Genomic DNA, 13256 nt, shown 5'->3' with positions numbered 1-13256 from the left:
GAGATGGGGTTGTTTGTCCCGGTTTTACAGGTGTTTTATCAATGTGATTACTCATGTAGGCCAGAGAAGAAGACTTGCTCTGAAATAACCACTCTCATAATAGGGGATGGTATTTCTTCTAGTTTCTCTGCACAGCAAATTGCAGGGTCCTCTTAACTTACACCTTATACCAAACCATTTATTTTGTTATTGGCAGCGCATGCTATTTGGGATATTTTGTAGACATAATTGAGAGTGAGTATGGACACAACACACCTACTATACACTGCCTGGTGTCCAGCCTGTCAAAGGTTCATCCGGATGACTTTGACCAAAGAGAGTGGAGCCAATCTCTTTAATCCCCAGGCACATTTGATCTCTGCCAGCACCAGTACGTCTGTCCATTCATCACTCTGTCTGTCCATACAGACCACGGTGTGCAATGTCTTTGTGTCTCTGCTGCCCAACACTCCTGCTCCATATTCACGTTGAAGCAGTGTACCTAAAATGCAGTTACAATGTTCACTAGCAATGTGCTGAGTGCACAGATAAATAGCCTGCAGCAGCACACATGCACAGATACTACTTGGTACTACTTGGTTGTTATCCAGTGGTATTTATAGCACAATGACGCTTATTCCCAAATAAGAGGAAGGACGTCCTCTGATTTTGAGATGTGGCTTAGATCTTCATCTGAGATTTGATTTGGATAGACAGGGAGTATTAGGTTAAGCAGTGTGTTTCTAGCCATAGAGCTGAGACCCAGCCGGAAGACAGAGAGGAGTCTAGGAACAGAACGCTTTAAATCCATTAAACAGTAGACAAGCACTTATCTACGGTTCAGCTTTTGTCTCAAAAATCGTATTTCCATAATTCTCATTGTAATGTTTCATAAATTGTGTTCAGCAACTCATACTAAGGAAGGTTTCCCAGAAGAAACGCTTTTCGGGTTGGCGCGTTTCTGTTATTCATAGAGTTCAGTGTAGTGTGTCTGTCCGAGCGGGGCCTGCTTGGGTGCTTCAAGCTAACAGTGTATGATTAGTGGACTGTGAACAGACTCCAGGTCTCCGTGCTGACCTTGGCTCCCAGCCAGCCAACGTATCATGGGCAGTTGTGGCTGCAGGCTGGCCGTCTGACAGCCGGGGTTGTGCCCAACGCCACCGCACGCCCCAGCCCTGCCGCGACACTCACCCCGCACACGTCCATCACACCCGTATCATGCCTCCCCAAGTCGCCGCGGTGCAGCCACACATTCACCTGGGACAGCACACGCCATCTAGGAGATGACTTTTTAAACGCTGTGGCGAGGGATAGGGGCAAGGCAGGAGCTGTGGCCTGCATGCTTAAGTAGTGATTTGACAGTTATGTAGCCGGCGGTAACTGGCCCCGTTGGTCGCAGTGACAGCATGTGTTAGTGTCTGGGCCGACGTAGCCGAGCAGTGTTTGTAAATGATGAGGGTTCTGTGATTGATGATCTAATGGTCCCAGAGGAGCAGACACAGGGTGGGCTGGGTAGTGTGATCTCACCCTGACCATTATCCCCTCTGCCTTTCTTCTCTCTGGCCTCCCTACCTGCCCCTCCTCGCTGGCCTTTTCCAGCTCTGTGGCAGCTGTCTCCACCAGGGAAGGAAAGACCAGGAGGAGATAGAGGACTGAGATGTCCAGATTAAGTCGTTCATTACTTACTACTCTTTGTTTTATTTGGTTAAATGTCAGTTGAAACACACCTGGGGGATTTGATTTGTGGTGCAGGAGGGGTTTGTATGGGTTGTTGTTGCCTGCCTGTGTGTGTGTGTGTGTGTGTGTGTGTGTGTGTGTGTGTGTGTGTGTGTGTGTGTGTGTGTGTGTGTGTGTGTGTGTGTGTGTGTGTGTGTGTGTGTGTGTGTGTGTGTGTGTGTGTGTGTGTGTGTGTGTGTTTTGGAGCCTCTCACAGGGGTGGTGTTATTAGTGAGTCCGTTCATGGCGTGATTAACGGGGAGCGCGGCCTGGCAGGAACACAATGGGGAATCTCTGTGGATCCCCTCGACACAGCGCAACACTCCACTGCCTTTGAAATTACTCCATCACCGTCCGCTCACAAAAAAAGATAGATAATAAGATTTACTTTTTTTACTGTATGTTGAATGCAGAGGGTACGAGTTGGGGGAAAAAAGCTCTATAGAAATTCTCGTCCAGTGCTGCTCGGTCCCTCCGGTGGGAGTTAATGTAGTTTGGAAGGACGCATTTGACTGGAGCGCAGGAGGATTTTCACAGGGCCTGGGATTAGCACTGCTACAGAGTATCTTTTATTGCAGGGGACCCTGAGTTTTCAAAGACCATACTGTGACCGATATTTAGACCTAAGCTCCTGAAGCTGATAACTGTCATGAAAGGCCGCAGGAGAAAAAGGCAATTTTTTTAAGCTGCAGGTACCTTGGTAGGATGGAGGGCTGCAGTTTTCCCCGTCATAGGCTATAATACCCTGTTATTAAATGTTTTAAATTAAAATCAATATTGTCACAGTATATAGAGGTTTTTAATTACCGTAAGTGAGTAAGATTTGTTTTCATTCAACAACAACAAAAAATCCTTAAAAATACAAAGCGTTGATTTTAGTGTTAGTGTTGCTTGGCAACGTTTTGAGACTTGCTGTCTTTGGCTAAACAAATACACCACCTAGAAGGGTTATGGGGGAAACATTTTAAAACTGATCTTGGAAATGGCTATTTCATTTTATGAGAGGTTTGCTAGGATCTGTTGGACTGGTTCAGGACAGCCTCTTGTAGGGCATTGGAAGATGAATCTCTGCAACTAAGCCTTAGAATTGACACAAGTCACTGGTGCTGTTATGTATCCATTCGGTCTAATCGTTTTTCATCCATATGTGAATGTGCTTGTTTGTGCATCATGCATGTTCTGATCCATGTAATGTATGTACAATTAACATGTCAACATGTCTTCTCTCAAAAAGCCCATTGCCTCTTCAGATCCACAGAATTACATGTGCATCATTAACCTTGTATTTTCTAATCCTGAAACGTGGCATATGTGTTGACAGGCTCATCAGGGTTCTGTTTTACTGCTTTTACAATCAGTCAGAGATTAAAAAAGTCATTTTTAATGACGGAAAGGAGAAAAATGTACAGTTTCAAGGGACAGTTGACCAATTGTGCTCTCCTTCCTCAGTAATTAGTGTACTGTCATAGCACTCAATTAGCCAAGCAGCCTAATAATGTGTTTAATACTCTGATCTCTCCCCCAGGGTTTGGCAGACAGCCCTCATTATGGTGATCACATGAGTGACAGTCGATTAGTGTCCCATGAAGGATTGTCCCAGACACCTTTTATGAACTCCAGCATAATGGGTAAGTAGGTGCTTCTCAATGCCTCACCCCTCACATGCCCACAGGTCTCACAGATCCATTTTATTTAAAAAAAACTCCCTTCAGCCCTGTGTGGACAAGGCATGTCTCGCATCTGGAAGTGGCAGCCCTCAGCTAGGTCAAGCAGTGTTTTTCCACTTCCTCTCCTCTCCTCTCCTCTCCTCTCCTCTCCTCTCCTCTCCTCTCCTCTCCTCTCCTCTCCTCTCCTCTCCTCTCCTCTCCTCTCCTCTCCTCTCCTCTCCTCGTCCTGTGGTGACCGTCTTCAGAGGTTGACCCTCCCCCAGGGTGGAAGTCACGCCATCAGTACAGTTTTCCATCACAAAAGACTGTCTTCTAGCTATCAGAATAGCCACCGGCAACTTCCAGTGGCAGGGGAGGTGGTGTCTAAGGAAGGGGGGTTAACCAAGCAGATATGCCAGAGACCATTTCATACAAAAACAGCCCACCATCACCATTGTGGGATATCATTTAGGATTTCTAATAGATGCTTGAATGGCAGGTGATCTGTGATGGTTTATGCAGACTTAGCGTTTGGTTTGTTAAATCATGCGAAACCTGATTGTGCTGCTCTGATGTTGCACCACCACTTCCATTTGTCTGCTACCAGCAGCAGTATGATAATTCCCATCCAAATAAAAGCCTTTATTTTGAAGTCAGTAATGACTCCATTCAGATTGGGATGCTTTGGGAGATTTACGAGATTGAATTTGCTGTGCTGGTCCTTTGCCATCCCAGTATATAATCACTATTGAGTATGAACAGATAAGAATGATGATCACTGGTTAAAAAAAAATCCCCATCATAACACCATATTATAGATTTATCAAACCTAGATGGGGGGTTAGAATTTCTAAAGGTTATTTATTCCCCCCTGATGTGATAGATACATTCTAACAATTAAAAGCTATATATTACACTGGCCTTTCTCCTGGAGTCATTGTGATGTGTTAGCACATGACAGTTTTATGGGCAACTGAATCCCCGGCTCATTGTAAGATCGCCTTGGAGACTGGTTGCCATGCAAGGTGGATAGTTTACGGACGGGTGCTGGTGCAGGAGACGACTGAAAACGAAATGTTATCTTTGTGGGGATTGATCACAGGATGCGTTTGGGAGGGGGGGCTCCTCTCTGTTCTCCGGCTCTGGCTGTAATTATGCTTATAAGTGGCACAATATGGAAATGATCTGCTGCAATGATGTGTCAGGGCATTAGACAATCTGATTGTGGGCCTAAATAGCCTGTGCTTATCAGAGGCTGGGATTGGAAGATGAGCCTGGTCTTCAATACAATTGAATTTCAGCAGTAATATCTGGGATTTACATGGAATTACCTAGTTTGGAGCGACCTTATTAAATCAAGCCTGAAAGGTTATTCCTCACCAATGAAAGAGGTGGAACACGCATGCAGGGACATTATACAATTATGCATTACAACTATACACGGGGCATTTCCAAGGGAACCCTCTGGTTGTACAGTACTACGTGACCCATTTCTGTTTGATCTCACCATTGGAGTTTTAAAACCGAGCCATGGTCATCTAAATGGATTATCTTAATCCAAATCTCAATGGTCTGCAGTTTCCTTCAACAAACATTTGGATGATGTAGACCTTTTGTTTAGATACCTCAGTGTATGTGGTTACTCAAGACATTTAAAAGAAGAGAACATATTTTGAAGGATTGGAAGCATAGGTTCAGTGACTCACTGCCACATTTACTGAGCTGTATTTTTGGTATTGTATTTGGCATTGTATACGGATAGATATTGTTCTGATTTGAGTGTTTATATTATTTAAGTGTGCCGTGCTTATCTGATAGCTCTGCAGGTGGAAAGGGACAATGGCCTTCCTTACTCACTCTGTGTGTGTGTTCAGACCCATACAGTCATTGGCTTCGACAGACCTGACTCACAATGACCAGGAAACCTCATTCGCAATGCTTTTGAACAACATCTAAATCAGCTTTAGTTTAGATAAGAAATCTTACCTCCTAAGACGTACTTAGTCGAAGAAAAGCCATTGTATTGTGTGTGTGCATGTTTTTTTCTTTGTATTTTATTCCATGGTTTGTAAATGGAACAGAGGAGATGGTTGGCTCAGACCTGACTACATCATTCAACCAAAGAGAAGTATGATATGTTGAAAGCAGCTTGGGGTTATTTGAGGTCAGCTATTGTGTATGATAATGAACATGTTACAGTTGTTAGTGCCCAACAGATGGCTGGCAATGACTGTTTATTTGACATTATATTTTAATGACAGTTACCAGCAGAATATGCTGCATGACTTGAATAATGGAGGCTCATTCTAGAGGTCATCTTTGGTTCATTGGGGCTTTGTGTTTGTCAGCTTGAGAATAGTAGAATAACAAATGAATAGTAAACTGTGTTGTAAATATAAAGTCAATGAAGCTATTCGTATGTAGCTACATGTATGGGAACAGGAGTACCCAATGTCTTTCAGGAATCAGATGAATCCACATGAGTAGATGATGATCAGAATGACCCCCTCCTGCCTCATGTGATGGCCTTATTGTCTGTCCCTCACGAGTCAAGCCTGTGGGTTGGAGGGTGAGGAATGTGGATTAGGATGAGGAGAAGGGCAGTGTGTCGTGTGAGCTCCCAGTGATGGCACCAGCAGCCTCTCTTGGGGCTAACGCAGTGCCTGTGTCAGAGTGGGTCAGGCGGTCTGCCCCCCCCTCTCCACCCCCCCACTCTCCAATCCTCTTACTGCACGACGACACATCCTCCTCAGCACGCTACACTATCCATACATACAGTAGTGCAGTATCAGCTCACTGTCTCACTCACAAGGCCATGTAGATCCCTCTGACTCAATCACTGACTGTGTAGATGACGAGGTGGTGAGCAACATGGACATGCTGCTCATTGTGTTTCCATGTTTGTATGCAAATGCTGCTCCTTGACAAAATCCAGTAAACAGTAAATAATGGTAAGCGGCAAACAAAGTGGGAAAGGATGGAGTGAGTATTGTAATGGAAAGACTTGTTCAATCCCATCCAGTGTTACAAATGCAATATTCTTAGTATTTATAACTCCCACTGAGGTTCTATATTTATTAAATAAGTATATCTGTGCTCCCTTTTCCCTCCTATTCTGCTGTTCACTCTATATTCCATGTAAGGAATCCTAGAACAAGTTCTAGAAGCTCTAAGGTAAAAGATGATTATGGCCTATGTCCGTCCCTCCTTGCCCTGTCCCTCTCCTGGCTGACGATGTGTCCTGGCTGCCTGAAAGTGTTTCTCTGTGGGTGGAGTGGAGGCTGTTGCATAACGCTGACTGTGAGTAGTTGTTTGAGGCAATATTTAATAAGCACTAATCCAGCTTTAGATTAAATAGAAATATGCATGCAGATAGGGAATCCTGCCTCTTCAGCGGGTGTAGTATTTACTGGTCAAACAGATTATGATCACAAAGAGAAATTGGTTTAGTCTTTGTTGATATTCAAGACACAAACAGTAACAGTTGGCAAGCCAAAACACACTTGTTTTGGCTTTGGGTCATATAGTATGTATCACTTGAAATATAGTCTCATAATTAAGCAGATTAAATTGTATTATTGGGATGGGAAAATCTTGCTGCTTTAATATAAAACTAAATCAGAAGAAAGATCTGGCAGAAAGTAATTTTGTTGTTTGGACATGATTTAGAAAGATTGCCTCAAGGCTTAAAAATCATTTTGTAACCTGTCTCCTCCCCTTCATCTGCACTGATTGAAGGGGAATTAATAAGTGACATCAATAAGGGATCATAGCTTTCACCTGGATTCACCTGGTCAGTCTATGTCATGGAAAGGTCAGGTATTCCTAATGTTTTGTACACTCGGTGTATCAAGGGTATAAAACAATTTCTAGAGTGTTGAAAGTTTCGAAGAGCACAGTGGTCTCCATCATTGGGAAATTGACAAAATATGGAACTACCCAGACTCTGCCTAGAGCTGGCCGTCCGACCAACCTTGGTCAGGGAGGTGACCAAGAACCCAATGACTACTCTGACAGAACTACAGAGTTTCTTGGCTGAGATGGGAGAACCTGCCTCAGTCTCTACAGCACATCACCAATCTGGGCTTTATAGGACACTGGCCAGATGGAAGCCACTCCTGAGAAAAATGACAGAACACCTGGAGTTTGCAAAAAGGGACGTAAAAGACTCTGCGATCATAAGGCAAAAGATTCTGTGGTCTGATGAGACAAACATTTTACTCTTTGGCATGAATGCCAAGCGCTATGTCTGGAGAAAACCACACGCAGCTCATCACCCGTCTAACATCATCCCTACCTTGAAGCATGGTGGTGGCAGTCCCCACTTGAGACTGGTAAGGATAGAGGGAACAATGAATGGAGACAAAGACAGGCAAGTCCTTGATGAGAACCTGCTTCAGAGTGAAAATGACCTTAGACTGGCGAAGATTTACGTTCCAACAGGACAATGACCCCAAACATACAGCCAGAGCAACGCTGAAATGACTTCATTACAATAATGTGAAAGAACTTGAGTGGCCCAGCTGAAGCCCAAACTTGAATAACCTTGATAATCTGTGAAAAGACTTGAAGATTGCTGTTCCCCGCCACTCCCCATCTAACTTAACGGCACTTGAGAAAATCTGCAAGGAAGAATGGGAGAAATGCCCAAATCCAGATGTGGAAAGCTGATAGAGACATACCCAAGACGACTCATAAAGCTGTAATTGCCGCCAAAGGTGCTTCTACAAAGTATTGACTCAGGGGTGTGAATACTTATGTAAATGAGATATTTATTTATTTCATTTTCAATACATTTGCAAAAATGGCCAAAAAACATGTTTTCACATTGTCATTATGGGGTATTGTGTGTAGATGGGTGAGAAAAAATGTAAAAAATGTAAAAAATGTTGAATTCAGGCTGTAACACAACAACATGTGGAGTAAGTCCAGGTGTATGATTACTTTCTGAAGCCATTGTAGCCCTGAGATTTCCCTGTAGTGTCACCATGCATTCTGGGTCAGCTTGTGGTCCACATCTCTGCATATGTGTATATACACTTAGAGTACAAAACATTAAGAACACCTGCTCTTTCCATGACATAGACTGACCAGATGAATCCCGGTTAACACTATGATCCCTTATTGATGTCACCTGTTAAATCCACTAAAATCAGTGTAGATGAAGGGGATGTTAATTTAACAACGGCACATGGAGAATTCTCCTGGCCCTGTAATGTTGTTTCATTTTTCAGAGTTGCCAGACCTATGGTGAACGATAGCTATACTTATATCTGCTCCTGCAGTGAGAGCATGACAGCACTCATTGAGTTGTATTTCCTGAGAGCCCTATGTTGGTTCATTGGGATGACTATATGAGTACCAGACTAGGATCTTATTTCCTGCTGAGTTTCTTCTCTTACTGTAGAACTGAGAGGAAACATTTAACAATCTGATGCAATTTGAACAATTGGTACAGATGATAAGATATAAATAGACTAGTAGCAGTGTGATTTCTGTTAAGCCTCTTCTGTTGAGTAGAAGCACAGAGCCTATTCGCCCACCTAGGTGAGGAGGAAAGGTGTTGAGGGTTACTGTACACTGCTTCAGGTGCCAGTTTAATTAAGTCCTCCACTGATTTCTCACTTCTTTCAAGTCTGTTGGCTTTGAGCTTCTTCATTCACCTTGGGTGAGTTCTATTCAAAATCTTTTTGGCGGTGTTTGGTCTTTTTCTTCAGTTTGGCATAGACAAGGCCTATATGTACCATTAAAGACAGAGGCTAGGAAGAGCTATTGACTTTCAGCCTGGCTCTCAGATGGCACTTGGTAATCACTGCTTCATTTCGCAAGACAGGATTTATTCCGTGAGTCACGTTGATGGCTGTGCGTCAAAGAAGAAGAGAAAGAAGGGGAAATGTCCTACAAGGACACCCAGAAACATGAAACATCGTTGCTGTCTTTTGATCACTTTTCTCTTTTTTTGCAGTAAAAATCTGTTGCAACCTTCCTCTTGACAGTTGAAGTAGGTTTGGTGACCATTGTTTGCTGAGTGTGTTGAAAGTGATTTAATGAGAGTTTGAGTATGAGAGTTAATGTGTGTGTGTGTGTGTGTGTGTGTGTGTGTGCGTGTGTGTGTGTGTGTGTGTGTGTGTGTGTGTGTGTGTGTGTGTGTGTGTGTGTGTGTGTGTGTGTGTACAGAGTACGTATGTAGAGTACGTATGTATACAGTATCAGTCAAAGGTTTGGACACACCTACTCATTCAAGGTATTTTCTTTATTATTCTACATTGTAGAATAATAGTGAAGACATCAAAACTAGGAAATAACACATATGGAATCATGTAGTAACGAAAAAAGATGACAGCTTTGCATACTCTTGGCATTCTCTCAACCAGCTTCATGAGGAATGCTTTTCTGACAGTCTTGAAGGAGTTCCCACATATGCTGAGCACTTGTTGGCTGCTTTTATTTCACTCTGCGGTCCAGCTCATCCAAAACCATCTGAATTGGATTGAGGTTGGTTGATTGTGGAGGCCAGGTCATCTGATGCAGCACTCCATCACTCTCCTTCTTGGTCAAATAGCCCTTACACAGCCTGGCGGTGTGTTTCGGGTCTTTGTCCTGTTGATAAAGAAATGGTAGTCCCACTAAGCGCAAACCAGATGGGATGGTGTATTGCTGTAGAATGCTGTGGTAGCCATGCTGGGTAAGTGTGCCTTGAATTCTAAATAAATCACAGACAGTGTCACCAGCAAAGCACCCCCACACCATCACACCTCTTCCTCCATGCGTCACGGTGGGAACCACACATGGGGAGATAATCCGTTCACCTACTCTGCGTCTCACAAAGACATTGTGGTTGGAACCAAAAATCTCACATTTGGACTCATCAGACCAAAGGAAAGATTTCCCGCTGGTCTAATGTCCATTGTTTGTGTTTCTTGACCCAAGCAAGTCTCTTCTTATTGGTGTCCTTTAGTGGTGGTTTCTTTGCAGCAATTCAACCATGAAGGCCTGATTGACACAGTCTCCTCTGAACAGTTGATGTTGAGATGTGTCTGTTACTTGAACTCTGTGAAGGATTTATTTGGGCTGCAATCTGAGGTGCAGTTAACTCTAATGACCATATCGTCTGCAGCAGAGGTAACTCAGGGTCTTCCTTTGCTTTGGTGGTCCTCATGAGAGCCAGTTTCGTCATAGTGCTTGATGGTTTTTACGACTGCACTTGAAGAAACGTTACAATTTCTTGACATTTTCCGGATTGACTGACCTTCATGTCTTAAAGTAATGATGGACTGTAATTTATCTTTGTTAATTTGAGCTGTTCTTGCCATAATATGGACTTGGTCTTTTGCCAGATAGGGCTATCTTCTGTATACCACCCCTACCTTGTCACAACACAGCTGATTGGCTCAAATGCATTCAGAAGGAAATACATTCCGCAAATTAACTTTTAAGAAGGCATACCTGTTAATTGAAATGCATCCTCATTAAGCTGGTTGAGAGAATGCCAAGAGTGTGGAAAGCTGTCACCAAGGCAAAGGGTGGCTACTTTGAAGAATTTAATATATAAAATATATTTTGATTTGTTTAACACTTTTTTGTTTACTACATGATTCCTTGTGAGTTATTTCATAGTTTTGATGTCTTCACTATTATTCTACAATGTAGAAAATAGTAAAAATAAGGAAAAACCCTAGAATGAGTAGGAGTGTCCAAACCTTTGACTGTTACTCTATGTGTGTGTTCAGCCATGTGACTGTGTCTGTAATAATAACTGCTGAGCTGCTACGATACACCCTCACGTTCCTCCAGCGCACCTCATACGCTCTGTGTGTGTGTAGTACTATGAAAACAATTCTGATTAATATGACTAACTCACCACACACACCCAGGCCTTATGTCGTTAGACTTGATTTGGTGGGCTAATGGTATTTCCACATTACATCATGTCTGAAATGGCATGGGACTGTATTTCGCCTGAGTCACCCATGATGATCTCAGAGCTGTGTGTTGTGTTGCCTTCCAGTTGTTGAACACCATCCTAGGGATTACTGTGAAAAGTCCCCTAAGTAACCTGCTTAACCACTGCTCATATTTTCAGGCAAATGAAATCTATTAAATGGCAGATAATGGAGCAGGGGAGGCTGTGGCCTGGGCCCCAGAGACAGACTGGAGGCCCCTAGATGGGGACAGACAGTCTCCACCCTACTCTGTGGTCTGTGCTCCCACAAGCCCAGGGCCCGTATCCATAAAGCATCTCGAAGTAGGAGTGCTGATCTAGGATCAGTTTAGCCTTTTAGATCATAATGAATAAGATTATATAAACAGATCCTAGATCAGCATTCCTACTTTGAGATGCTTTGTTGATATGGGCCCAGCTCCTCTCTCTGCCTGTTCCTCTAGAGACAGTGGTTACTGGGTTTCCATCTGATACCACTGGGACCGTCACCAAATACCTTGGACTCCTAACCCTAATTAATTTGTAACAGATGAAATTGATCTGTAACAGATTTTTATTTTCATAGAAAGTGTTGTCTCTATGTCGATTCATTTTTATTTTTTTCATATAATTCCCTGGAGGAAAGTGCTTTTTGGTTTTCAGGCCAGAATATGTGGAGACTAGGTTCCACAGTCTCCTTTATTGAAAATGTGAGGCCTTCTCCATAGCTACACAACATAAAAAGCAGCCAGGCCTTGGACCAGTCTTAAAGTCTGTGTATAGGCTCAGGAAAAGTCCACAGACTGACATGCTTTCGCTGTTGATAGATGGACGAGAGGAGAGCAGTGAAGACGGAGTTTAAATCACAATCTGTCCTTGAAGGCCAGCCAACCCCTGTTAGTGTGTCCAAGACCACTGTGACCATGTATCCAAGTGCATCAGTGCTTTTCATACAACAATTTCAATGTGGATGAAAGTACACCTTTTTTAAAAGCAGCATTGCTCAGTATCCTTGGAACAGATTAATATCACACAGTTTAAATTGAACAGTGTCCAAGAATAGTTTGTGCGCTGCTTGCCTTATCTGGGTAATTAAAGCTGTAATGCTTGCTGTCACCAGGAAAATAATTGTGGAGCCCATGCAGCACTAGTTTCTGAGATTTGCATCCTCATTGCCAGCCTGCAGAGTGTTCTGCAGTTAGCCCTCCTCTCTCTCCTCCTCCCTCTCCTCTCTTCTCCCTCAGCATTCTGCGAAATGAATTCTCCGTGCACAGAAGAATTGTTCTCATCTGTTTTTCCTCTCCTTTTGATGAAACGTAATGGGTTTCCAGGAAATGAAGTGATGCAGTCGTTTAGTGACAATGCAAAGTGTTCAGAGCATTTTGTTGCCTTGGGTTTTGTGCACAAGAGGGGCCATGACAGCGCCAAGATGTATTCTCCCTGCCTTTTGTGCAGCGGGGGGAAAAATCAATCTCTCTCAGTGCCTCGGTAGTGTCTCTTTCTCCTTTTTGTTTTTAATTGTTCCTTAAGGCTTATCATGGAGAGCCAAATCCCACATGGGGCTAGCATCCCGAGCGTGTTTAACTGGTGCAGGTGTCGGTGTGCTCGCGTTCTGTCCCGCGAGGGCCCCTCCCCCGACCCAGGCTGTGATTGCGGCCAGGTGCTGCTCAGGTGTTCACCCGGGTACTTCTGCATTGTGGGTCACAGGTGCTGCCTAGGCTGCTCCTTCTCCTCTCCTCCGTCTGTCACTCACTCGCTCCTGCTTGCACCCCGCCTTCTCTCTGATTGCACCCCCCTCCTCTCTCTCTCTGTCTGTCTCTCTCTCTCTTCTCTTTCTCCTGGTTACGCTCAAATTTGCCCACCCTCTGCAGCCTCCGTGGTAGAGGAGGAGGGGGCACTGGTATGCCTTTGGAGTGTGGAGACGCAACACACACACACACACACACACACACACACACACACACACACACACACACACACACACACACACACAC

At 43.8% G+C, this 13256-nt stretch overlaps 1 protein-coding gene across 6 annotated transcripts in view; it reads left to right on the top strand.

Annotated features, from left to right (window-relative positions):
• LOC106562197 (transcription factor 12) overlaps nt 1-13256 on the top strand; it is a 95884-nt gene that overhangs the window by 25355 nt on the left and 57273 nt on the right. For all 6 annotated transcript variants that reach the window (XM_045689164.1, XM_045689166.1, XM_045689167.1 and 3 more), the window contains exon 5: nt 3221-3323. In XM_045689164.1, coding sequence (XP_045545120.1) covers nt 3221-3323 — 103 coding nt within the window. The remainder of the gene's footprint in view (nt 1-3220; nt 3324-13256) is intronic.

Source organism: Salmo salar, chromosome ssa11 (assembly GCF_905237065.1).
Source record: "Salmo salar chromosome ssa11, Ssal_v3.1, whole genome shotgun sequence".
Lineage (NCBI taxonomy): Eukaryota > Metazoa > Chordata > Actinopteri > Salmoniformes > Salmonidae > Salmo > Salmo salar.
Note: the sequence above shows the minus strand (reverse complement) of the source record. Positions and strands in the feature narration are given on the sequence as shown.